The sequence below is a fragment of the Pseudonaja textilis genome, chromosome 1, assembly GCF_049901715.1.
Source record: "Pseudonaja textilis isolate UNSWEBS1 chromosome 1, rPseTex1.2, whole genome shotgun sequence".
Classification (NCBI taxonomy): domain Eukaryota; kingdom Metazoa; phylum Chordata; class Lepidosauria; order Squamata; family Elapidae; genus Pseudonaja; species Pseudonaja textilis.
The window spans coordinates 268,521,897-268,549,777 of NC_141990.1; the positions used below are offsets into that span (position 1 = coordinate 268,521,897).

At 38.5% G+C, this 27,881-nt stretch overlaps 1 protein-coding gene and 1 long non-coding RNA gene across 5 annotated transcripts in view; one reads left to right on the plus strand and one right to left on the minus strand.

Annotated features, from left to right (window-relative positions):
* The window catches only part of RGS6 (regulator of G protein signaling 6), a 224,125-nt gene that overhangs the window by 160,579 nt on the left and 35,665 nt on the right, over positions 1 to 27,881 (plus strand). For all 4 annotated transcript variants that reach the window (XM_087921736.1, XM_026709036.2, XM_087921737.1 and 1 more), the window contains exons 8-14: positions 1,157 to 1,233; positions 3,610 to 3,691; positions 6,077 to 6,151; positions 8,812 to 8,910; positions 9,394 to 9,455; positions 14,857 to 14,967; positions 16,624 to 16,749. In XM_087921736.1, coding sequence (XP_087777862.1) covers positions 1,157 to 1,233; positions 3,610 to 3,691; positions 6,077 to 6,151; positions 8,812 to 8,910; positions 9,394 to 9,455; positions 14,857 to 14,967; positions 16,624 to 16,749 — 632 coding nt within the window. The remainder of the gene's footprint in view (positions 1 to 1,156; positions 1,234 to 3,609; positions 3,692 to 6,076; positions 6,152 to 8,811; positions 8,911 to 9,393; positions 9,456 to 14,856; positions 14,968 to 16,623; positions 16,750 to 27,881) is intronic.
* Positions 436 to 27,721, minus strand: LOC148128201 (uncharacterized). Its single transcript, XR_015741021.1, has 3 exons — positions 27,566 to 27,721; positions 4,378 to 4,468; positions 436 to 603 (listed from the first exon to the last, which is right to left on the minus strand). It is a non-coding gene; the product is annotated as an uncharacterized LOC148128201 (long non-coding RNA).

The following is a 27,881-nucleotide window of genomic DNA, read 5'->3' on the forward strand; positions in this document are numbered from 1 at the left end:
TACTGGTCTGTGTAAGTTCAGAGAAGAATGCCGTATCCGTTTCACCATGGTTTGTTTTCAGAACACAAAATGCCACTTTTAAAAACATCCATTCTTATGGCTGGAATGGAACTGGTTTTGCTTCTTTCTGTGCCACACTCTTCCTCTCTTTAACTTTTACTTAACTTTTATGTAAATTCATCACATCTCTGTGTGAGTCATTTCAAAAGTGTTATGCAGTAGACTGTGGATTTCACATTTTAACACTTAAGGTCTCGCTTCAGGTTGCTGAGCATCTGGATTCTTGTGGGAAATTGTACTAACCTAAAATCTTCCTGCCAATAATTCAAAGCATTCAGTTTATACACTTGGCACATAGTGGATTTGTATCTTGAAAGGTAAATCCAATATTTCGCTATCCCACTGTGATGCCTGAATCAATTATTTTTACTCACCCCAGTCAACATGTCATGTTAGATAAGAGGCTTCTGTTAAATGATGGTGATTCATCCATATTGCCATGGCTTAGAATTAGATCATTGCAGCGACAGAGGGCAGCCATCTTCCCCAACCTGGGGCTCTCCAAATGCTTTCCGACTACAGTTTACAGAATTCACAATATTTCTGAAAGGCACCAAGTATGCGAATGCTCGTGGTTAGGAAAACAACGAGCATTAGAGAAAAGTGTGTACACATGATGATTATACAACATTGTTACAAACAAAAGCTTAACACTGTTCAGACTGGGGCCAATCAGTTGAAAATTATGTACATTTAAAAGCCCGCTGAAGTTAGCAAGGAGTTACTGGAATTTTTTCCATGGAATCAATGAAACAACAGAGGTACAAAATGCCGTTTTCATTTTATATAATAATGCATAGCAATCACCATAAGAATCATAGAAGTGAAAGGTGGAAAACCCCCTAAAAGAATAAAACCAATTCAAGGTTCAAAAAAAATCAAGAAATGTTTGAACACAAGGTATATATATATATCCCATTAATTCATTCTCTTTTATTTAGTGCAAATTCTATTCTTGGCATTTTCACATTAATATGATCTAGATACTATGAACTAACCAAATTTCCTCATGGTGACTCTTGATTGTTAGCTCTCCTTACTCTTGCGTTGTTGTCCTTGTTTTGTTGTTGTTGATGTTATTTTCCTATCCACTTAGGAGAATTTAGCAAGACTTCAGAGAGCTTTTGCCAGAAAGTGGGAATTCATCTTTATGCAAGCTGAAGCACAAGTCAAGTAGGTGTTTGCAGTAAAACAATTTCAAATGATTGAAAATTGTGGTGATACTGAATACAAGGTACTCATGAAATATGCTATTTCAAGCTTATACTTTAAGGTTAAATTGCCCTCCCAAGAACTGAACACATTTCTATATTTTACACTCCACTTGGTATTAGAAAAGTTTCAATCTCTTTGCCACCCAGGCATCCTCATTCATCACCCCCACTTCCTCCAATCCCTTAAGGTGAGGAATCTTTGAGAAGACACAGCCCCACCTTGGCTGGCATATCAGAGAGGAAAGAAGTCTGAACTCAAGACCTGAGAAGGCCAAGCTAAACACAGCATGGCTTCATGATGCTAATGGCTACGCAATAGAATACATTAAATTTTACTTGGCACTGTTGGAAATAATGTTAAGCATGGAATAAGCATGGGATTCAGGTAGCCCTCGGCTTATGACCATAATTGGAAATGAAAAATTTGTCATTAAGTGGTGTCATCCTTAAGAGAAGCATCACATGACTAGCTGATTTTACAATCTTTTCCACGGTTATTAAGCAAGACATCATATGTCCTGTTGGCTTCCCCACTGACTTTGCTTGTTCAAAACCAGCTGGGAAGGTTGCAAAGGGCAATCAGATGACTATGGGATGCTGCAACTATCATAAATACCTACCAGTTGCCAAGCACCCAAATTGCAATCAGGTAACCATAGCAATGCTACAATGGTCATAAGTGCACGGACTACAAACTATTACCCATGTTAAAAAGGGGGGGAAATTCTGTTGAAATCCTGAAAGATACGTGGGACATTATATCAGACCCATTCTCTGAACCCCAAAATATGTATTTGAGCTTTGAATATCATTTTTGCAATTAAAACCAGAATCTTTTCTCTACTTTACCAAATCTTTAGTGGCTTAATCCACTGATTTAGCCATGCAGGACACTACGGTAATCACAAATAAGTGATGTTGCTACAGATTATTTTATTAACATAAAAATTAAAAAAGAATTAAACTTAATTTGAGTGTTGCTATCTTCAATACAGTTTATTTTTAGAAATAAATGTATTTTTTTTTATAAAGCAATGACATGGGAACACTGCGTGACTATGTGCGCATACACATGTGGCATATTTCCTCTGTTCATAATTCATTCTGTGGCCTTTTTGCTCTGACCGGTTTTCCCACTACTATCCGCTGGGCATCCATCCCTAAAGCCTCAGGCAACATTAAATGAGCTGTATTAATCAATGTCAACCACACGGATAAGAGTGGGTGCTGATTGTTAAACTCTTGCCGCTAAAGCTATTCGATTTATGGGCCTAATTTTAAGTTGGTTTAACTGTTGTGGCTATCATATAGTCTGTAATTCCTTTCTAGGAGTTGTGAACATTTTGGGGGGAATGTTGACAAAAATCCTTAGTTCATATTCACCTTTGATTGCTATAAAAGGTATAATATAGATCCAGTAAAACTATATGGTAATTTGGTTGAATGGGGTGGGGGTGGGGTGAAATAAATAAATCAAATAAATAAAGTTTAGCCCTAGTTTAACTGCCATGCTTCCCCGTGTTACTCCAGACAGAGGCTGGATTTAGTCTGGGTGTATTTTTATTTACACTGAAACTAATTTCAGACTCTTAAGTGTCTATGCAAATAATTGACTCAGATGTTTTTGGATGGGTGGATGGGTAGATGGTTATAAAGTAGGAGCACTATATTTTTGGTATAAAATTTTAGACAGATGTTTTCTGCAATACTTAAATTAAATAGCCCATTGGTTGTACGTGTAGTTCTCTTTTATGTATACTGAGATCATTTGCACCAAAACAAATTCCTCGTGTGTCCAATCACACTTGGCCAATAAAGAATTCTATTCTATTCTATTCTATTCTATCCTATCCTATTCTATTAATGACAGCTTCATACAGTTACTGTTCACAGTTGCAACAATGGCAAAAAAGTAACTTTGCAACCAGTCCTCACATTTATGACCTTCACATTTCTGTAAAGTAAAGGAAAATTGAGCAGAGTCACAGTTTCATTTAGTGTCCAATTTGCTTAGCGATCAAGTTGCAAGTCCCATTTGTGGAACAAGGACCATCTGTATTCACACTGTATGTTGAGCCAAATTAACCAACCACATTTTAGTCTAGGATCCTGGGCAATCCTGTACAATAATGCAATTAATTGTAAAGTGGACTAATTGTACCTGCAAATACAATATGATGGAGAGAGGAACCTAGTTTGAATTGTATGACAGAATGCTCTATATGCATGTTTTGATTAACTAAAAATTCATAATGAATATTAATACAAATTCTCATACAAATCAGGATTGCACACAAAACTGCTTTTGGATCTATTTTATTTGGTTTTTTTTTAGAATTGACAGAAAAAAGGATAAGACAGAAAGGAAGATTCTGGATAGTCAAGAAAGAGCTTTCTGGGATGTCCATAGGCCGGTGGTAAGATTCACAGACTTGTTATTCTTTTAGAATAAGCTAATTATAAAATATCTGGAGGCACAATGGTGATGTGTCTATATTTTGGGCCATCTTTTCAATCTAATGGCCACGCAATAGACGTAGGTCAGAATTAGCTGGGAATTCCTCTTCGACACAATCTAGCAAGCCTCTAATTCAGGGGTTCTTGATTCCTAGGCCATGGCGCACTACCAGGCCACGGCTTGTTTGAAACCAGGCCACAGGAGAGATGGGCAAGCACACATGCACTAGAAGCCCCATTCACATGAGTGGAGGTGCTTGTGCTAGCATATGAAGCTCCCCTTTTGCAAGTGGAAGGCGCTTGCAAGTACAAGCAGAGCTTTGTGCGTGAGCCCAAGGCCCCCCCTCTGCTCAAGCGCCCTCTGCATGAATGAGGGGAGTTTCATGCATGAACGCAAGCACTTGCCGCTGATCAGAGTGGAGCTTCATGCACAAGCCCAAGCACCCTCTGCTCATGTGCAAAGCTCCATTTGTGCGAGCAGAGCGTGTGTACGCCCACCACTTACACAAATGGAGCGCTGTGTATATGTGTGCACCTGTCACTCATGTGTTCCCTCCCCCCATGCTGGGCTGCCAAGCTGGAAAGTTTGGGGACCACTGGGTTATATCACATTCTACGAAATACAGCTGAGCTAATCCATGTTTACCTGCTTTGTTGTTTAGCAACCATTCTCAGTTATGACGGTGCTGGTAAAGCAACTTTACAACCAACCTTCACATTAGTGTAACTTTGCAGGTCTGTAAGGCAAAGGAAAGATGAAGTAAGATAATAAGTACCTTCATGGTTTCACTTAGCAACTGCGTCACTTAATGATTGAGTTGTTGATCCCAACTGTGGTTGCTAAATGAGGACTATCTGTATCAGTTAACTGAATAAGTGCTCTACAATCATTTAGGCAAAGAAATAGAGGATGTCATATTTGAAAGGGAAGACACCTGCTTGCATAGAGTAGCACAGATACCAAGCAAATTACACATTGCCATCAATTGATCAAAGTAATGAATTCCCTGTACATTATTAGCCCTTGATGTTACTGTAACAGTGTGACTGTAGTTGCTCTCTAAACATGGGAAAATCTACATGAGTTTATTATCTTCGTGTACGTTCATCAGCATGATATACATTTCAAAGCTTCCTATAGAAAAAGGGAGGAATATTTCATAGCAAAGCGTATGACTTTTGCGAGTGTTATGAAGATTGCAATTTGACCTTGCTTTATGTATGAAGCGAGAAGAATGCTGTATTGCGAAGCAAACGGTTTCATGTAGGATTGCCAATTGCCAGAGCCTTCTATGCAGTTCACCACATTGATTTGATATATTCTTTAATATTACTGCATTCCATCCTTTGATGGGTACTTTGCAATATACTTTTAAAACTAGATTGTAAAAGGAAAGAACACCTAATTTTGATAAAAGGCCAAATCTCAATATATATTCAGTGCTTGCTATAAGTGTTGGATTTGGCTTAAAATAGCACTTCCAGGATGAGAAAACCAAATGTGGACTAAGTAAGTTATTTGATGCTGGAAGATAGACAAATTAAAGATATTTGATGAGGAATATCCTTAATAATTAAGTATATACTTTCCACTATTGATTCTATGTACATAGCATTTGACTATCTTGTCCTTTGTTATCGGTGTTTATCCAGATTATGCAGTTTGATTGCAATAAAGACATAATTCAATAGCATGTGAACTGAAACTGTTGGTTACCATCAAATTGAGGAATGCTGTGCAAGCTGAAAAGAAGTCTTGTTTATTTTCAAGGAATCAATTATTTTTTCTCCATGTTTTCATCACAGAAATTATAGAGACTATGAGTGAATATCTGTTATTTCCTGAACCATGACTTATGTAAACTATCATATTTCAGCTGCCCAATTCTGGATGATCTTTATATGACAGCAAAAAAGACTAGAAGTTATCTGAATTTTGCAAACTAGCTAAGCCCGTTTGTTCAGAAAGCAAATAATAAATGATGAAGGCTTAGTACAGTATATGAACCTAGCTATTATATAAAAGTGGAGTTCAAACAAATACTTTATCTCCAAAAATCGAGTGGAGAAGTCAAATGATTATGATGGAATTTTAGCAAAGTGCGCCCAATGACAATATATGCCCTGCAAATAGAAAATAAATAAACCCACTCTTCCATTGAACTGAGCCTCACTGAAAGCTAATTTGTACTGAATTAGCCTGCTGTGATTTCTAAATGAACTTCCAAATGTTAGATTAAAAATGCAATTCTAATTGCACCATAAGTCAGAGTTTGAAATCATTGGTCTGTAGAAAATGAACATTAAACAAAATTAATATTTTTGAATATGGGTCTTTTTCTTAGCCGGGCTGTGTGAATACAACAGAGATGGACATCAGAAAGTGTCGGCGAATGAAGAATCCACAGAGAGTTAAAAAGGCAAGCTTCTTCTTCTCTACTCCAAAGAACCTGTAAAATGTGCTAGATGAGATTTTTAGTGCTGATCTATATTAAGACATTGACCTCAGCCTAAGTAAAAAAAATAACCCTCAGCTGAGGCAAATGTTTCTGTGAAGTTCGTTTATATATCTTTATGGACTGACCTGAAATTATTATTATTTTTTTGACATTATACAAAGGCCTTTGAGGTAAACCTAATGACTTTATGCATCCTTGATTACATCTAGAAAAAAGGAATAATCGTATTCAGTTCAAATATTGTATATAATATCAATTTGAAAATCAATTTTTAACATTCATAGGTATATACTTTTACAATTATAGTAACTGAAGTTGGTAAAGGAAAACGTTTAGGCTGTAATTTTATTCTGCACTTTACTGTGCTGAAAAAAGTTGAAGTCCATTATTAACCTACTAAAATTTCTCTTCAAATATAACCATATACCTGTTTTTTGCAGATATATATCTATCTGTTTTTGCAGCAAATAATAGATATAGATATTCATGATAACAGTCTATATCAAGGGTCTTCAAACTTGGCAAATTTAAGACTTGTGGACTTCAACTCCCAGAATTCCTGAGCTAACATGACTAGAGGGGGAATTCTGGGAGTCCACAAGTCTTAAAGCTGTCAAGTTTGAAGACCCCTGGTCTATATCTGTGTTGGTTATCCAGTCCCTTTCTAGTCAATAGGATATAAGGAGTTTAGTTAGAACTACCAGTTTAGGTTACACAGATCCTGGTAATCATGAAATAGCAAACAAAGTATTAGAATTTTCAAACAGATCTTTGCAGTCTGAATCGGCTAACCCTAGCTTTAAATCATCCATTTTTAGCAGCAGGAATTTTACCTACTGCTGCTAGTGGAGAGTCAGCTTCCACCAACATTCTATCATATTAAAGAGAAGAAAGATACAAATATTTCTCTTTTCTTATTATTTTCAGTGGTGGCCAGTAAGAGAAAGTCAAACACAAAAGTAAGAAGAAATTGGGTTTCTCAGCTTAAAGGTGCTACAGGGTCCCCCGCATCCCCCAATAATTACTTAACAGAATATATTACTGAAAAGGAAAAGAAAGGGAAAAGAAATTCCTGTGGATTTTACTTCAGTAGTTCTATAGAGATTCTCAGTCATCCAGGTCATGGTTGTCCCAAAGGTGTTTTTCAAGAGGCCACTGGACTTTCTTGTTTTTTCTTTGAAGATGTTTCGCTTCTCATCCAAGAAGCTTCTTCAGCTCTGACTGGATGGTGGGGAATCGAAAGATTTATATTTTATTTATATTATATTCAGTCCAGTCGTTGTTGCCAACTATAGGGGGAAATGTCCCCTTCAAGGCCATTGATCCAGTGCTGTCCAAATACATTTCTGCGGTCATGTGGCTAGCATGACGTCGCCAAGCACTGTTTCCTCCCCACCGAAGTTTATCTATGGTACTTGAATTTGTGTGCTTTCAAACTGCTAGGTGGGCAGGAGCTAGGCAAAGATGGGTGCTCACCCCATTGTGTGATCCTGGGGTCTCAAATCCGAGCTGTCGGCTTTCCAGCTGACAAGCCAAATGTCTTAATGTCTGAGCCATCATGCCACTTCATAAATGATTGAAAGCAAAATAAGATGCAAATGACTGCAGACATTTCTGCAAATAAATTTGGATGTCATTTAAGATTAGCTATTGCTAAGCAGAGGCTACTTGTCTTTTGAATGTAACACCTACACAAGATTTTTTCCTGTTCAATTTTTCCTATTCAATTACATTTTCCCTTCATTTAATTTCCATTCAGTTTTCTACTGGTTTTTTTTTTCTTACCTTCTTAACTCAGTTCCCTTTTCTTCTTGCCTCACATTTTCCCTATATTTATCCTCCTTTTTGTTTGTGGTTTCTGCTGGAAGAAGGGGAGTATGTGTGAATATTGTGCATTTCTGGGTCAGCATGGTTTGTATGTGTGAGGGAAAATGTTTCATAGATGCTGATGAAAGATCAGTTAATTCTATAAATGGGAAAGCTTACTTGACAGGCAATTTTAATCAACAATTTTGATTAGTTCTTAATTGTTTCTTATGCGAGAGCCAGTTTGGTCAAGTGGTTAAGCACCAGATAGAAGCCAGGTTCTAGTCTTGCCTTAGGCCTCAAAAACCGCCTGTGTGACATTGGGCCAGTTGTTCTCTCTTAACCAAGTACATCAAGCTTGGGTGATAAGCCAGTTGGTCAATTTTGTCACAACCAATGAATCAGTACTCAGTTGATCCAAACAAAAAATGCACTTGGGGAAAAATGCTAAGAAAAAAAATTATTGTTCACTCCTTTATTTGGAATATGACATCTAGCAACCACATACCTACACACGCATATATGTGTAAGTGTTGCACATGTACACATCTATTGGGATGGGGGGAAAAAACTCCAGGATCAATGTCAATCAGAGTTTGCCATCCTGGGTTGGCAAGATAAGCATTGCACAGGATTTTTATACGTGTTTTCTATTATTATTATTCCTCCTTCATTTTCTGACCACTTTTTTATTAGAGTATATTGTTCATCTTCCTTTTGAATTAATGTGATCATTAGCCATTTAAGGATGTGCAACCTCTCTCTACCGGGATCTACTCTTATGTAGCAAATTATTTTCAATTTTTTCATTACAGTCAGTTTATGGAGTTACAGAAGATAGTCAGTCCCAAAGTCCTGCACATATACCTTCCCAACCAATTCGCAAAACAACAAAAGATGACGTCCGAAAGCAAGTAAGCGAAATGGCTTTGAAAGTGTTTCTTTCGCATTTGAGAGATGGATTGATTTTTTTAAAAAAATATTTCTGTAGAAATTTGTTCCTTCCAATAATTACTGGTGGTGGTGGGGAAATGTTTAACTAGTAAATCAGCTGAACTCTATCCTTCATCCTCCTTGCCACCTTCCCTTTGGTTCTACATGGCTTATACAAGAATAACAAAGTTGGAAGGGCCTTAGATGTTTTGGACATCTGCAACATAGAGAAGAGAAGAACAAATTTACTTAAAGTTGGTGGGGAAAATGCCTTCCAGATATGGAGCAATGCAAATACTTGGATACATTGGATTAAAGTCCATATCTTTCAATATTAATATAATGAGTGCAATATATTGATGCAAATCATGTAAACCATCAGATAAAATCACTGGCATAACTGCATGTCTATGCAGCTGCATTTAGTTGTTTCTTCAACAGCTATTTTCATTTCTTTTCTTCAGATATCATTTCTGAACGTTCAGATAGACAGGCATTGTTTAAAAATGTCTAAAGTAGCAGAAAGGTAAGCACTCCAATTCATGTTATTATCACTGTTGTTGCTGTTTTTCCCTTCAGTATTTGCAAAAGCATGTTTTCAGACCTCAGGAATTAGTTGCTGAGGTATGCATGCTTTTTCACACTAATGTGTGCTGAATTAATAGATTATTTCAACAGCTTGATCCTGATTTGAAAGCATGTTTTAGAGAGTTTGATCAAACTGGGATTTTCTACAGTACTTCATGTCCGGTATATTTTATTGCAGGATGTGTCTATTTGTTGTTTCAAAACAACCATATAAATCAGTGCAGCTGAGTTCTTATGTTCTCAAATAAAATTACCAGTTTCCCTTATTGCCTTCTCGAGATATAAGATTAATGAAAAGCTTCTACAAATAAGAAAAATGCAATTTGGAATGACAATTTAAGATTGTTTTCATACTTCACATTCACAGCCCACACAACTCAACAGACTTTTCCATCATCTTAAAATAATCAGCCCATTACAACTAAGCTTTGATGATAGAAAAAAACATAAGGTAAAATGAAAGCCAGCAGTGCTTGAGACAAAATAAAGTTGGATGGAACACCAGACTATTGTTTATTGTCATGTGCATGAATGTCAGACTGGTTAAACTGGTTGTCCCCTCCCTTTTCTGCAGTTTCTCTTGTGAATACAAAAGATTTGACAGAAGTATGCACTTGGAGGGAGATCTGATTCTTCTAAGCCTCGTGGCCCGTGGCCCGGATGCATCATGCAGAGGCCACGCCCCTGCCTGGTTTAGTGAAGTGGGGGAAAGTCACGATACATTACGTGACAATGTCATGTTGATGCGAGTTTGACATCCCTGTTCTAAGCAATCTTTTTTAGAAACCTGACCTCGGCCATAAACCTGGCATATTTATTTGTCCACCAATCACAGAATCTCATCCTAACTGCACTATCTATATATGTGTTGCATCGCTTCAATTGTTAGGAAGATATATAAGTATTGATAGCTTGAACTGGAACAACCTCTAGTGACTGGTACAGAAAATGGCATGTTAAACTGCTCTGAATTAATTTTGTTAAGCTGTAAATATAGTTAACCTACATTTCAGCATGTCAATATAAGAACCTCCATTGTCGCCCTGACCTAACCATACAACAACATGCCCACTCCCGTGTACTCCGCACTGAACTCAAAAAACATCTAGACAATGGAGAGAAGGACCTGTACGTTGACTACCATGCTGACTGTAACAAAAGTAAGTCACACAACCCACAACTCAGCTTTAACCTTCAACCACAACCCTACCTCAACCAATCCACCATCACCCAAGACTAGGCACGCACGCCCCTAACTACCTCAATTCCAACTACTGCTGGCCTTAAATGCAAGCTACTCAATGCAAGAAGACTTGCGAATAAAATACCTGAATTTCTCCTCTTACTAAATATGGCTAAATTTGACATAATATCTGTCTGTGAAACATGGCTCAATGCATCTCTCCCTGACTCCATTACCACAGTAAGAGACTATCATGTTTACTGATCAGATTGTGAAATTCGTAGAGGAGGTAGTGTTGCTATCTTCTATAAAAAGTCCTTACATCTAAAAAACATCCAAGTTACCCAGGAGCTTACTATTCCTGAGACCATCATCTGTGAACTGTCCTTAAATATCACATTTCGGTTCTTACCATGTTACAGAGCCCCTGATTATGACATCGAACATGTAAACAAGCTAAATACACTACTAACATCCTGCCCACACCCTTTTATCTTTCTTGGTGACTTCAATCTACCTCATATTGACTGGACCCTAAATGAATGTACAACCCATACATGCAATCTTCTACAATGCAGTTACAAATCTGGGACTGGAACAACTAGTAACCAACAACACTAGACTAAACAACTGCCTTGATCTCATCTTCTGCAATAGTTTGAATTTAATTTACAAAATAAAAACTAAAGAACCCTTTTCCAGCAGTGACCACAATATGATTGACTTTTGTCCCAACATACGCCCACACAAAAATCATCACAATGACATAATCCCCAATTATAACTTCAAAAAAGGCAACTATGATCTTATAGACAATGATCTCTCATCCCTTGATTGGAAATCTCTATTCACTGGATGCAATACTGTTGAAGACCATTACAACATATTTTTACTTGAAGTCAAAAGAGTCATCAAACTATATGTACCAACAACAACTCCCCAAACAAACAAAAAACAGATTACCCATAACAATAAGGAAACTTCAATCCAAAAAGAGATCACTCTGGCGGAAAAACTAATCTGGTCACGTTGCCAATTTCAAAAGCCGATACAAAAATTTATGCCACCAGATAAAGACTGAATGCACCAATTATCATATTAAACAAGAGGAAAACCTTCTATGAACCAATTCCACTCACGCTTTTTACAATTTTGTAAACAACAAACTAAAAGACTCAAGGTCCATCCCACCCCCGATAGGACCTAATGGTAAAGACTGCAACGACGACACCATTAAAGCCAACTTCGGCTCAGTATTTGTAAACAGCAATGGATCATGCCCAGTATTTCCAAGTCGAACCACAGACAACTACAATGATCTAATACATATCGATTTTACAGAAGACAATGTTGAAAAAGCACTACGCAATCTAAAACCATCTGTATCTATTGGACCGGATGAAATATGTGCCTACTTCTTTAAAAAGCTATCCACTGCCATAGCCAAACCTCTAAGCATAATCTTTGAAAAATCTTTCAGGACCAGCTCCTTGCCTAACCTATAGTCACAAGCCACGGTCATCCCCATCTTCAAAAAGGGACACCCCAGCCTAGTTGAAAATTACAGACCGATCTCCTTATGTTGCCTCACCTGTAAAGTCATGGAATCAAGTATTAACCAAACCATTATCCTCCACTTAGCGACAAACAACCTACTCTCTAATAAACAATTTGGTTTTAGGAAAAAACTATCCTGTAATCTGCAACTCTTACCCTGCAAAAACATATGGACTACACAACTCGATCAGGGCAAAGCAATAGACACAATCTACATAGACTTCTGTAAAGCCTTTGATTCAGTGGTACAGACAAACTACTCCTAAAACTAAAATCTTACGGTATCTCTGGACAACTGCATAACTGGATAGAAGCATTCCTGTCAAACAGACAACAAATGGTCAAAATTGGGAGTGTCCTATCAAATTCTGTACCTGTCAGTAGTGGTGTTCCCCAAGGCAGTGTTCTAGGACCAACTCTCTTCATACTCTACATAAATGACCTCTGTGATCATATTAAGAGCAACTGCGTTCTGTTCGCTGATGATGTAAAGCTGTTCAATTCCACAGACAATACTGCTACCCTTCAAAAAGATCTTGACTATGTATCAGAATGGACAAACAAATGGCAACTTCAAATCTCAACAAATAAATGCTCTGTCTTACATATTGGCAAAAAAAAATATCAGAAAATAAAATACAAGCTGAATAGTCAAGATCTTGTTGATGATCCAAGCTCTGTAAAGGACCTTGGAATACTCATCTCTAATGATCTAAGTGCTAGAGCCCACTGTAACTACATAGCCAAAAAGGCATTAAGAGTTGTTAACCTAATCCTACATAGCTTTTTCTCTGATAATATCACACTACTAACTAGAGCATACAAAACATTTGCTAGACTAATACTCGAATACAGCTCATCAGTCTGGAACCCACATTATGTATCTGATATTAGCACAGTTGAGAAAGTCCAGAAATACTTCACAAGAAGAGTTCTCCACTCCTCTACTCATTGTAGAATACCTTATGCCACCAGACTAGAAAACCTTGAATTACGCCGTCTTCGGTCTGATCTAAGTATGGTATATAAAATCATACATTGCAATGTCCTACCTGTCAATGAATACTTCAGCTTCAACCATAACAACACAAGAGCACACAACAGATACAAACTCAAGGTTAACCGCACCAAACTTGATTGCAGGAAATATGACTTCAGCAACAGAGTGGTCAATGTCTGGAATACTCTACCTGACTCTGTAGTTTCTTCCCCAAACCCCAAAAACTTTAACCTTAGACTGTCTGCTATTGACCTCACCCCTTTCCTAAGAGGTCTGTAGGGGGCGTGCATAAGTGCACCAATGTGCCTACTGTACCTGTCCTATTGTTTCTTTTATTTTTCTTATATGTACCCATTTCATGTATTCATAACTATGTATATACTTATACCTATTATCTTGTAAGCAATTGACAAATCAAATAAATAAATAAATGTTGATATAACGTGGGCATGGTTTCCTGTGATGTACTTTATTCTGATAAACAGAGGATCAACATAAACTAATTATTTTGATGAACTAGCAATTGGAGCTCTGCAAAATGAGCTAGAGATTCAAGAGTGCAAGTTTCTGTATTTATTCACTTACAACTATTAGATATGCACAATTAAGAAAACAAATGCAATTGCTGGCCTTTTGCCACAGTAAGAATCTATTCATTCAAACAGTAAATGTGAAAATGTGACAGCAAGTCAAAGGAAATCATACACAGGCAAAAATAAATGATACCACACCACAACCAAATTAATTAAGAAAACCAGCAAGAAGGAAACGTTAATGTGGCGAAGCTAAATCGACACAATCAATGCTTAAATTGACTTTAAAAGGCCTTCAAGTGTCTGATGGATTCAGTGTTCTCACCTAACACTGGAAAAAACACAAATGATTGAAATAAACCATTTGCATTGAAATATCATTTGCCTTGTTCTTGCATTTAATTTTAATTTCCTGTAGCACTTACCATTGCATTAGAAAGCATTCCATTCACAGTGGCATTGTTCGTGCATTTATACTGACTGTTTCCTACTACGATTTGATTGCTTTGTACCCTATGACTATCATTAAGTGTTGTATCTTATGAGTTGATGAATGTATCTTTTCTTTTTATGTACTCTGTGAGCATATGCACCAAGACAAATTCTTTGTGTGTCTAATCATACTTGGCCAATAAAGAATTCATTCATTCATTCATTCATTCATTCACTCATTCATTGATAATCTTCGCAGATGATGGTGCCTTCATTCCTTTTTCTTTCCCATTTTCCCTCATTGCTTCATTTGCTGCATGCTGTATATCCCAAAGTGAAAGCTTTTCCCTCTCTGACTCCTAATCTGTAGTGGTTATGAAATGCAGTTAATGAAATGAGATCAGACAATAACTGCCAAAAGACCCTGAGGCTGAATTGCTAGAACTTCTGTTAGTTATGAAACATTGTGATTCTGATGCTTGGTGATATAACATCATCCTTTCCATGACAGATTCAAGAGAAAACAACTTCTCACTAGCAGTCGTGTTTTTGTTATTATTTTCAAATGTATAGTGATACATTTAAAGCATTTCAAAACTTTCCCAGTATGCTTATTTTTCTTTTTACATTACAGTTTAATTGCTTATTCAGAGCAGTACACGGATTATGATCCCTTTATAACACCTGCGGAACCCTCCAATCCCTGGATAAATGATGACACCGTGTTTTGGGACTTAGAAACAAGGTAAAAAAAAAAATCCTTCCATTTTTAAAAGGGTACGTCATTCTTTTCTGTATTAAGAAGCAAAGACTTCCAGATTTCTGCATGTGACAAAAACTCAGATGTGTACTAGACAGCTTCAAGAAATTGAAATGTTCTATAGGACTTTATTGCTTCCAGCAAGCAATATCTGGTAAACCTACACCAGATCTCTTATGACATAACAATGGCAAGTTACATTAGAAGAGTTGGCATGACCAAACCAAATGCCATGTGACCCCACCCTTGCTAGAACTCTCTATCTATGACCATTTCAGTATGCTCATCTAATATTTGCTGTCATTTTATTCCGAACTTTTCAAAGAATGGTAAGGCATGACAATATTCATTTGCACAAATATACTTTTTTTGCAGAAAATAAGCCCCATGACATTTATGGCTTGTCATGGCTTGTGAGCTGTGATGTTAAAGTAGTTTAAAAACCTTGGTTTATCATACATTAGCTAATTTAGGTATCTTACGAATTAATGGCTAGTTTGCGCTTAAACAACTATTAGTCCTCCAGGTAAACAGTGCAGAGAAGAAAAGTATCTGCTATTGCTCCTATAGAGGGTATGGATGCTTTTATTTTGAAAACAGAGGTGACAGAAAATAAATCTGTTGGAATGCCAGCCAAAATTATGACTAAAAGCTCTAACTGGCTGTGCTCCGTCATCTGTGAAACTTCGATGGGTGAATACTTTGACCATGGTTTACATTAAGTCATGTTTAGCATGTTGTGTGAGGTTGATTTATATAAGATTGAATCTAGAGACCGTGAGGGCATGTTCGAGGCACAGAATGCTCCCACTGCAAGAAAGTTTAAAGTGGTCCCACACTCCCAGACACTCAGGAATCAGTAAAAGTTATTTCTCCACTTCATGAGGAAGAACTACCACGGATCAAAGACTCCGCAATCCATGGAACAGCAATTCAATATCCATGTAATATTGCATACTATATACAGGTAGTCCTCGATATATAACAGTTCATTTAGTGACTGTTCAAAGTTACAACGGCACTGAAAAAAATGACATGACCATTTTTCACACTTATGAGCATTGTAGCATCCCCATGTTCACCTGATCAAAATTCAGGTGCTAGGCAACCGATTCATATTTATGATGGTTGCTGTGTCCCAGGGTCATGCAACCATCTTTTGCCACCTTCTGACAAACAAAGTCAATGGGGAAGCCGGATTCACTTAACAACCGGGTTACTAACTTAACCACTGCAATGACTCACTTAACAACTGTGGCAAGGAAAGTTGTAAAATGGGGCAAAACTCACTTAACAAACGTCTCACATAGCAACATAAATTTCAGGCCTCTGTTGTGATTGTAAGTCCAGGACTATCTGTATTTATGACAGTTAATATCCACCTTTTATTCATAAGTACTACCGAGTCAATGTGTGTCTCTTTTCAGGTGTCATAAAAGGGAAACATATCATCAGTTTTCATACACACAGATTCCTTTCTTCTCATAAATCAAGCAGGAGTTTGCAAGCATTTTCTCCAGTTTCATTAATTTATTGCTGCAAGCAGTTTTCAGTTGAGCCGCACCAAATGAAAATTTGAGGATTTGACAAGGAAAAATATGCTGATGGTCGCAATGGTTTCCTCTCTGTCCTTTTACTTAGCAAAGAGCCTTCCCAACATCGGGTCAAGAGATGGGGCTTCTCAATAGATGAGGTGTTGAAAGATCCTGTGGGGCGCGACCAGTTTCTTCGATTTTTGGAATCAGAATTCAGTTCTGAAAACCTCAGGTAAGAAGCTGGAGATATAGCATTCAAGTGGTTGGTGGGGTGGGGGGGTGTTCACACCAGGGAAACACCAGGGAAGACTGAAGGGAAGAACACCAGAGGCCTCCCAAGGAAGAAATTCCACCATGGTCTATAGATTATTTAATTAACTTAATTTATACCCCATCTTTATATCCAGCTTTAGATCAGTTGGGTGAGTGTCATCAAGTCAGACTTGACTTCAGATAACCCCATGGCCAATTGCTTCCCATTCTGGTGTCCCTCCAGTAACACCTTACAGCACTTCCAAGGGCAGTTTGAAGATTCACAGAGTCCAAAATGGTATTTGCAACCATCCTTATTCAAGGCTATTTTGGTGGGATTTGGATAGACAGAAAGAAAGCTTCCCAACCATGAAGAGATTCCCAACAGTTTTAAGATGGCTAATAAGAACTTTCTGAAAATGATGAGAAAGTGGGCTTTGTGAACTTGGCGGCGTTTAAAAGGGTTCACCATGGTGGTGAGCGAGGTGGCTAATACCTTGTCTCCTAGCTTTCAGACTCACAGAAAAGGGCTATCCTGCTGTCTCCTCATGAACAGCAGCTGTCCAGAGTACGTGGTCAATCTCCTGTCCTCTCCTCATCTGGAAAGGTTCTATTCACCAGTTTCTTGGTCTTTGCTATGGTCTGTTTTTTCAGAAGTATCTTCAGTTTGCCATATCTCCTCCAGAAGTCTCCAGCCACTAAAAGATTTCTGTAGATATTCACACGATGCAGTGTTCCCTGTAAAAACCTGATTTTTCACAGTCTCAAATCATTTCTCCATTATGTGTTAGCTTTCAATGGTAAAAAGTACTTTCTCCTGATCAGCTGGGTATCACATAAAATCATTTGAATCCTCTTTGTGATGGCCATTGCCAGTGAAAGAGTTGGATAGTGCCAACATCTTCCAGGAAACATGGTCAAAGGAATTTAGAAGGCTAACACCTGACAGTATCTTTTCAGCAAAGAATTTGCAGAATAACAGATAACAGATAATCAGAGTCATAGGTCATCTAGTCCAACCCCCCACCCAAGCGGGAGACCCTACACCATTCTGACAAATGGCAGTCCAATCTCTTCTTGAAAGTCTCAAGTGATGGCGCTCCCACAACTTCTGAGGTCAAGCTGTTCCATTGGTTGATTGTTCTCACTGTCAGAAAGTTTTTCCTTATTTCTAGATTGACTCTCTCCTTGTTCAGTTTCCATCCATTGTTCCTTTCTGGCCTACAGGTGTTTTAGAAAATAGCTTGACCCCTTCCTCCCTGTGGCAGCTCCTCAAATATTGGAAGACTGCTATCATGTCTCCCCTAGTCTTTCTTTTCACTAGACTAGCCATGCCCAGTTCCTTTAACCGTTCTTCATATGATGGAAGGAATGTTGATTCTTTGATGATGGAAGGAAAGTTGATCCTTTGCCCTCAAAAAGAAAGCACAATTGACATCTGTAATAGACATCTTAAAATTGGAACCCCATCTGAGGTTTTCTTTAAGCCTTAATGAAATGCATGCAGCTTGTGCATGTAGATCTAACCTGTGTTGTGACCATAGAAAGAAGCAGTGGAATTTTGTATACAGGTAGTCCTCAACTTTCAACCACAATTGAGCCCAAAATGTATGTTGTTAAGTGAAAAATTTGTTAAGTTGTTGAGTTTTTCCCCATTTTATGAATTCACAGCAGAAGTTAAATTAATAACATGGTTGTTAAGTGAATCCGGCTTCCCATTGGCTTTGCTTGTCAGAAGGTCACAAAAGGTGATTACATGACTCCTGGACACTGCAACTGTCATAAATGTGAGTCAGTTGTTAAGCATCCAAATGTAAATCACCATGGGGATGCTACAATGGTTGTAAGTGTGAAAAATGTTCATAAGCCACTTTTTTCAGTAATGTTGTAACTCTGAACGGTCACTAAATGAACTGTTTTAAGTCAAGGACTACCTGTACTCACTAGCCGTATGTACACAACGCGTTAACCAAGTCAGTTGCAAACCCAGTGGCTACATTTATACAACATGCTAAGCTTGCTTAACTTTAGCATTCGTTAGATCTTTGATAGCTTGGTGTGCTATCTGAACACAGCATGTTCCATGAGTTTATAGTTTGATGTGTAGACCAGAAAACAGGACATTTAAGTAACCATGTTAATTTGTGCAAACACAGACTCTGAATCAAATTCTAATTCACAGTCTCCACACAGGCCACAAGGATCAAGGCCCTTTCCTCCCCCGTAGACCACGCCAATCATATTTCTCCCTTATCCTCTCCTCCCTGTGTGCCCTAGGATGGAGAGGGGATAGGCCTGGGTCTTCCTCTGACTGCCCAGCCGGCCTCTGCCCTTCCCCAGCCTCCTCCACAACACTTCCATTCCCTGTCGGCTGTTCCTCCTCTCCCTTGGAGTCAGTCTCCAACAGGGGCATGACATCATGTGACCATGGGGATGGTCCAACAATTGTAAGTGTAAAAAATGGTCATGTCACTTTTTTCAGTGCCATTGTAACTTTGAATGGACACTAAACAAACTGCTGTAAATCAAGGACTACATGTCATTGGAACAGCACAAACTTCATGCCCTTAAGTTTTTCCTATAGCTCTCCCCTCATCTTGCTATCTTATTTATCCTTTTAGTTTAATTTTGGCTTTAGCAACAGTGATAAGAGGAGTGCTTTTTAAATGCCTCCTATCTATGCAGTGACAGTGTGGATACAATTTTCTAAATAAAGAAACTGAGGACTGAAGTAAGATTAGTTTTCCCCCTGTCAGTGCAGAGTGGACCCAATGTATACCCCCAACTTCTGTATCCAATGTGCATCCACTAGAGTAGTCTTTCTCAAAATATATTATAAGGACATTTGGGGATCCCCCAAGACCTGCCCCCCACTGGTCTGCAAAATCAAAATCTTTGTTAGCTTTTGTTGAAAAGTAATACAGTATTCAATCCCATCAAACACTTATGAGAAGTGATGGTGACAGTGAATGTGCCAATTTTAACTTTCAGTATATTAACCTAAGGGATGCCTTGCCTTCAGACGTTATGGGTGCTCCATAACTGGAGTCTTTTAAGAAGAGACTGGTCAACCACTTGTCTGGAATGGTATAGGGCAGGGGTCTTCAAACTTGGCAGCTTTAAGACTTGTGGACTTCAACTCCCAGAATTCCTCCTCCAGTCATGTTAGCTCAGGAATTCTGGGAGTTGAAGTCCACAAGTCTTAAACTTGCCAAGTTTGAAGACCTTGGTATAGGGCCGTGATGGCATGTGTATGTGGTACACATGTACCTATGGCACGTGTACCACAGGTGGCACGCGGAGCCATTTGTGATGGCATATGAGCCGCAGGCAAACATATCTCACTGCACATGCGCATACCTCATAGCTAATTTTCAGCCTGTTTGAAGCCTTTTTTGGCCTCCCAGAGGCTTGAGGAAGGCCTCTGCAGGCTTTGCAGGTCGAAAAATAGGCCCATATTGTCACTTCCTATATTTCTGGAAATACCGGAAGTGACAAAATGGGCCCATTTTTCAGCCTGCAAAGCCTGCAGAGGCCTTCCTCAAGCCTCTGGGAGGCCGAAAAAGGCTCAAACAGGCTGAAAATCAGCTGTGAGGTGCAGTGCGGGTAAGGGGGCAGGGGGATTGCACGTTCATGCTCAGGGGGCCCAGGGCGTGTATTCCCTTCTGGGTGCTGGCATGTGAACCCGCTTGAACATGCGCGCGCACAATTTTTGGCACAGGAGCCCAAAAGGGTTAGCCACCCCTGGTATAGGGTCTCCTGCTTGAGCAGGGGGTTGAACTAAAAGACCTCCAAGATCCCTTCCAACTCTGTTATTCTGTTACCTTCAGTTAAATATGGATAAATATAATCCCATACAAGCAAAAGCTTTTTTTTAAATGTCCTTCAAAAAATTTAAAAATTGCAACAGATCTTAAAAGAGAAAAATTTGTATTTTATGTACAATACAGTTTAGCGTAGTGGTTAAAGTGTTTTAACTATGAGCAATGGGACTTGAGCTCAAGTCCTGCCTTAGGATTGAGTGATTTTAGGCCAATCCTCTCAGACTGTAGGAAAAAGGTACAAACACCCTAGTTCCACGTCAAACTGTAGATCACATGATGACCAGCTGTAAACTGAGGGCGTATACCGGTCCAGTGTCTGATTTTTTAAAAATATAAACAGTGCTGCGTTTCAATAGTTAGTTGGCCTAGACCCATGATGGCGAACCTATTGCACACGTGCCACAGGTGGAATGCAGAGCCATTGGTGCCAGCACACAAGCTGCAGGTAAACTTACCTCACTACGCATGCGCGTGCCTCACAGCTGATTTTCGGTTGATTTGATGCCTTTTTCGGCATCCCAAAGCCTTGAGGAAGGCTTCTTGCAGGCTTTGCAGGCTGAAAACTAGCTCCATTTTGTCACTTCCTGTTTTTCTGAAAATACAAGAAGTGACAAAACGGGGCTAGTTTTTGGCCTGCAAAGCCTGCAGAAGCCTTTCTCAAGCTTCTGGGAGGCCGGAAAAGACCTCAAACCAGCCATAAATCAGCTGTGAGGCACAGTGCAGTTAAGGGAAGGCGGGGGTGGGTGGGGATTGCACACGCATGCATAGGGGGTGTGGGGAGTACGCATTGCCTTTTGGGTGCTGGCACGCAAGCGCAAGTGTGCAAGCACACACACAATTTTTGGCACAGGAGCCCCAAAAGGTAGCCACCACTGGCCTAGACATTGAATATAGATTGTTTTAACATTTATGTTTTATTATGTTTTACTAATATAGATGAAATGTTAGTATATATTGCTAGTTTATATATGATATGCCATATGCTAAATAAATTAATATCAGTTCAAGTGTCACTCTTTCTCAGCTGGACTGATTCCATCCATCCAATCTGGTAAATTTCAACTATCATGATCACAGGTAATTCTCCAAAAAAAATACCTTTCTCCTTGTGACCTTTCTTCTGAGTTATTACCATTTCTTGAATTTGCTCAGACTTAGAGAACAGCTCCTGCAAATTATCTCAATCAAAGAAGTCTTCTTCCAAAATCTATCTCAGCGTGGTTTAATCACCCCCAGGTGGAAGCGTACTAATTATATCAATTCATTAATCCCCCCCCCCTCACAAAGTTCTTTTTTTAGGTCTAGCTTCAGCAGCCTTCTTTCAGCATTTTAATAGAACGTAGAATAACAGAGTTGCAAAAAGTTGGAGATCTTCTAGCCCAGGGGTCTCCAACATTGGCCACTTTAAAACTTGGGGACTTCAACTCCCAGAATTCCTCTGAAGTCCCCAAGTTTTAAAGTGGCCAAGGTTGGGGACCCCTGTTCTAGCACAATTTCCTGCTTGAGCAGGAAACCCTATGCCAGCTCAGATAAATGATTGTCCGGTCTCTTTTTGAAAACTTCCAGTGATGGAGCACCCACATGCAAAGGCAGCTGTTCCATTTGTTGATGGCTCTCACTGTTAGCAAATTTCTCCTTAGTTCTCTAGGTTGCTTCTCTCCTTGGTTAGTTTGTATTCTTTGTTTCTTGGCTTGCCTTTTGGTGCTTTGGAAAATAGTTTGACCCCCTCATCTTTATAGGAGCCCCTCCATATCATCTCTCCCCTAATCCTTCTTTTCATTAAACTAGGCATAGCCAATTCCTTCGTATGTTTTAGCCTCTGGTGCCATAATCATCCTTGTTGCTCTTCTCTGCATTCTTTGCTATGGGAAATCTTGGAGAGGAAAGGCATTAGAGATAGAAGGGAAGGGAGACAGGTTGGCTATGACGATTCAGCTTTCCCGTGAGACAGATTACCAGTACCTTATCAATTGACAATTCCAATGTGTTAGAAAAATAATTATGTTTTCTGAAACTTTGTAAGATGGCCTGCAATCTTTTGGTTGTGAGTCCAGCAATAGTACTGTTTTAATTCAGTTTTCCAAAAGAGTCTTTTTGAGGTCTGTTATACAGTGCCCTGGGAGACTGTACTACTCTGATACAATTTTGACCTTGTTTTGAGTCCTAATGTCAAAATGGTGTCCTTTAATTATTTTGTACAATGTTTTCCTATTTGCCCCACGTAGAATATATAAAGACTTGAGGGGTCCTTGGTGTTCTCTGAGTTTGGTTGTTTTCTTGCAGATGTTTCATTACCCAAAATAGGTAACATCATCAGTGCTAGTGCTAGAGAATGCTAAACAGACTTTGCTGACAGATAATGCTGATATCAGTGTAGAGAAATATCACCTCTAATCTTGTGCGTGAACTTGTTGGGGGGCCTGTGATAGTGCTGTGGGTGATAATGGGGAAAATATCTGGGTTTGTTAAAGGGACTAGTTCCCATTGTTCTGTTTTGTGTTTTTTTTTTTGTCTTTTATTTTGCTAGTGAGAATCTTCTTTAATTTGGGTGGTTGTCTAAGCTGTAGGTGACCATAAGTGTAGTTCTGCTTTTTTTTTCATTTCTGTAGTGTGCTTTTTAATAGACCTTTTCTTGGGAATTGGCTTGGCTCTATTGATTTGTCTATTGATCTTATTAGGTGGGTACTTTTCTCTTGAATAGCTGGTTAAATTGAGCATCCTTATCAGGTGGGTCAAAATAAATGCGGTTGTGGTGTTGAGCCTGGATATAAATGGTAGATTTCATAGCTTGTTCTGGGTGAAGCTGGGCGGAAAGATATGCAGTGATTTGTAGGTTTCCATATAATGTGATATTTATGTAATCATTGCATAGTTTTATGGTAGCATCAAGGAAATGGACTTATTCTGTAGATAGGCTAAGATTAATGCTGGGTTGGATGTTGTTAATGTCATGATCAAGTTTTATGAAAGAGTCATTTCCATGGGTCTAGATCAGGGCTGTCAAACTCATGGCCCACATGCCAGATGCATCACATGCTGGCCACGGCCACGCCCAGTTTAGCGAAGGGGGGGAGTCTTGATATGTCACGTGATGCTGCCGTGACGAGGAGAGTTTGACACCCCTGTTCTAGATGAGTTTTTAAAATGTCATCAATGAATATTAAGTACAAGAAGCTTCAGGTTAAGTATTGGTTTCAGTCAGTCATTAAGTTATTGGCGCATGAGACATTTAATGAAATATTGTCCTCAAAACAAGTTTAAATTAATTATTTAACTCTTCCCCACTCTTAAAGGGGAGTCAACACCAACTGCAACTTTCCCTTACCTTTTCCCAAAATGGAAGTTGTAAAAGAGCTGGAGAATTTTCAAGGAGCTCTTTAATTTTAGTCTTTAACCTTTCTCTCTGCTCCTTTTCACAAAGGACAAATTGGGCCTCCCAGTCCAGGAATGCTCTGGAGAAATCAAAGCATAGTTGCTGCCATAAACAATGCAGAATTTGCTGCCCCTGCACTGGTAAATCAAAGAGTCATGGCATCAGGCAGTATATACCTCAGCAGCATTTGGAGAATTAAAAGATATACGTTACTGAGTTAAAGGCAGATGGGTGAACAGCAGCAGCGTTAATGGACAAAGTCCAAAGCTTACTGAGATAATAAAACAGTAAGCACAAGAGGGGAGCAATTATGCTAGCACAGTTTCAGGGCCTAAAGATGGCCTCATCAAAATTCTGCCGCCAGGAGGACCAAGTAAGCAGTCGGCTGCGGGTTTTTGAACTTTCAGAATCCTGTGGGAAAGATAAGCTATTTCAGTATTTTGCCTATAGCAACAAAATGCCCAAGGTCAATCTTGAGGGGAACCTTCACCATCTGTCTTTGGACTTCTATCCTCTTTTGTATATCACATAAATCTATAGGATGCCGCAATGATTGAAGTTCCCCTTCCCTTTTCTTAATCTAGGAAGGAGCAATAATGTGACAACCTTGAAGCTAAGCAGAGGGACATTTGGGAATTTAAAAAAGGGAAAACTTTAAGGCCTAGCAATGAGAAAAGAGGTTCATTTAAATGGAAGACTGGAAGGGGAGTTTTATTTCTTCAGGCAATTTTCCTTGATTTAAAACAGATTGTTGTTTGTATCATTCTTTATTCTAACTGCTAACTATATTCTGAAAACATTATGAAGTTGTAAACATAAACGTGAAGCCACAGATCCAGATATGCACAGATAATATAGGTTTTCACTACCATTAAATTATTTCTGCTCGCTCAGTGCTATTTAAATCCTGTCTATTTAAATCCTTTACTTATGTATTCTCAGCCTTTTCTTTCTCTTCTTGCCCCATAATTTCAATTCTGAAATGTGCCATTCCACTGTAGTTATTTTATCACACCCTGGTCCAAAATATTTGGTGTAGACCTAACCGATATTCCATCTTTCTCAACAGTAGCTATTACAAAAAAAGGGGGAAGGCTATTTTGTGGGTGGCTTAAGGGAGACAATAGACCAAGCAAATTACCTCTTTTTTGGAACTTCGTAATATCCCTCTAAATTGCACTGTTAAAAGAGGAGATAAATGGAGGCATGTACCTATGGCCATGTATTCTTCAAGTTTATTCTTTCTCCAAAGAAATGTGTGGTTGTTTTGTCTTCTCAATTTCTAGACTGAGGCTGAAGTAGATGCAAGAAGTTTCAGAAATGATTAATTTGTTGGAAGTGTAGAAGGATGGAAAGGACATTTATGCATAAGATATGCATTACTGTATCAATTACAATCCATAATCTTGCTAATATGGCTTGGGGGATAGTAATACAGTTTGAGAATATGAATGGGATTTTGAATTAAACTCCAGATTTTGGAAATTAACACTATATGAGGAATTATGGGTTTATCCAGCAAATATATCAACAAGTTTATTACATTTATTTACATTAGAAAGATAATGGTACTCCAGTTTTACAATCTTTAGTTAATGATAGATGCTCATTCTCTGCTTATGAACACTTACTGTAATAGAAAGACTAGTAAATATTTTCCCATGTTCTCAAAGCTTAATACTATGTTTGAAAACTGAGTGAATTTTTATCTTTCATAATATGTTCTTATTTTTTATGTTTTTGTTTGCTTGGGGAGGGTTGCTGTTTTTTTGTAAATTCTGGCAATAACAATATTTCAAAAAGGAAGTTATTAATAGCGATACAGGTTCTGGGTTGCAGGTAAAACAAATCCATCATAGAGAACTCTGCATGAAACAGCCATTTTGTTTAAAACAAAGGTTTACCACAAAACCATTCAGAAAATATTCAGAAAATAATATGGAATATTCAAATAGATAAAATATGTACTTTCCTAAAACATTATCTCTGTCCATGACTAAAATTTTAAGCAAACGGCATAACCTGATATTATGCACATTGGCTTCTCTCAATAAATTGTCCTCCAGGTGTGATGGAATACAGTCCCTATCACCCACAGCCATTGGGTGATGGGTAATGTGTTCCAAATGAATGGGAAGTCACAGAAGAAAGATTTATCCAAGAATAAATAAATCAGACAAACGTTGCTATCAAGTTCCTTCAGTCTGAAATCTTACATAATACACAGTGTGGAACATACCCTTATCTGTGTGTTTGGTCATCTTCAAGTTATAAATTCATTGGTGGGCAGGTGGAAGGATAAAAGTTGGTAAAACATTCCAAAGTCTTTGGGTTCTTTACCACTAGAGGGGGCACATGCTCTATAGGGACTTATGTCTGCCAAATAGCAGTGAACATTGCATGATATTGAATGAGCAACATGATATCCCAAAGACTTGCTGCCAAACAAAAGCCATCCTTATTGCAGAATTACCTGCAAGCATTCACAAATGGGATGAAAAAATGTTGCTTTTAAAATTCCTAACAAAAAACATCCCGGTGCCTTAAGAATCCCTTGGCATTTGAATACTGAGCATGACTGGCCTTAAGGCTATTCTACAGCTCCAGCAGACCAGACGGTGCGCTTTAGGTTGGCTAAGGATTATACGATTGAAGCCTACCTAGGAGGGCACCTAGTTAAAGACAAACTCAAAATGGTTGACTTTGCACATTGTGCTAAGCTTTATTGCTGAGTTTTATATTGTTTTGGCTTTGCACAATATGCAAAGTCAGCCAACTGTAGCTTGGTTGACACATCATCATTTAAAAAAAAAACAAGGCTTACTGCAACATGAAGTCTTCCCTTATGTTTAGCAGCTTTAAAGATACACAGCCAGGAGCTTAGAATCCTAATATCTTCTGTACATAATTTTCCCTTCTCACTGATAGCTAGATGATGCTCCAAATCACACCTTCGTTTCTTTGCAAGATTTTTTTGCAAACTAAAAGGATTTTTGTTTTTTGCCATTTAATAAAGCATTTTAAAAAGATTACTTTCCTGCTTCCTGTGTTCATAGTATTCACAACTTAAAATATTCCAAGAAGTACAGTATTTCATTTGTGACATCAGAAAATGCATGCGCAGAATTGGTCTATTCCCACTGAATTGTAAGAAGGCCTATTTTGGCTCCAAAGGTCATCTGGGAGCTATATGTCAACTGTTCAGAGCTTCACCGATCAAGTGTAATAAATAAATACATTTCACTGGAATTTTATGATATATAGCCCAGCCAGGTCAGAGAAAGTACAGTTTGTTAGGTTGCCCATTATTTGCAAAGACAGCATTGTTGGTTAAATAATTTATGTCGCTCAATATAGTGTGTGTGTGTGTGTGTGTGTGTGTGTGTGTGTGTAAGAGAGAGAAAGAGAGAGAGAGAGAGAGAGGGTTTCAGTATATGTTTATACATACATATATGTACACACATATGTACACAAAACATAAGGAATAAGTACTGCTTGGTAGTCGGTGAAGTCAAAATGACTAATAAGTATTTCTGTGTTCCGGAAAATACAACCGTAATTCACCCATGGAAAACAATGGAACTTTTAAACAAGCTTACTTTGGGTTGAGGCCAGCCTGCTCAGTGAAGGTCGAAGGCATGGGATTTGATTCTTGGTGAACTTGTTCTCTCAGAAAGGCAGAAATGGAAACAAGTTCTGTGTCCTAAATATTTACATATTCCTTTGAAAAGGGTAGAAAATCATTCAAGGGAGTGATCAGCAGAGCAGAAAATGCAGCTCCTTCTGTTCGTTGGAATAGGACTTCACAAACACTTTGTTCTTTTTCTTCCCGTTCTTTGGTACTTCTTGTCCCAAACAAGTATTAACATAAGGCCGCTTCTAGGTGTACAAAGTTCCTTAATACTCTTGTGAAGG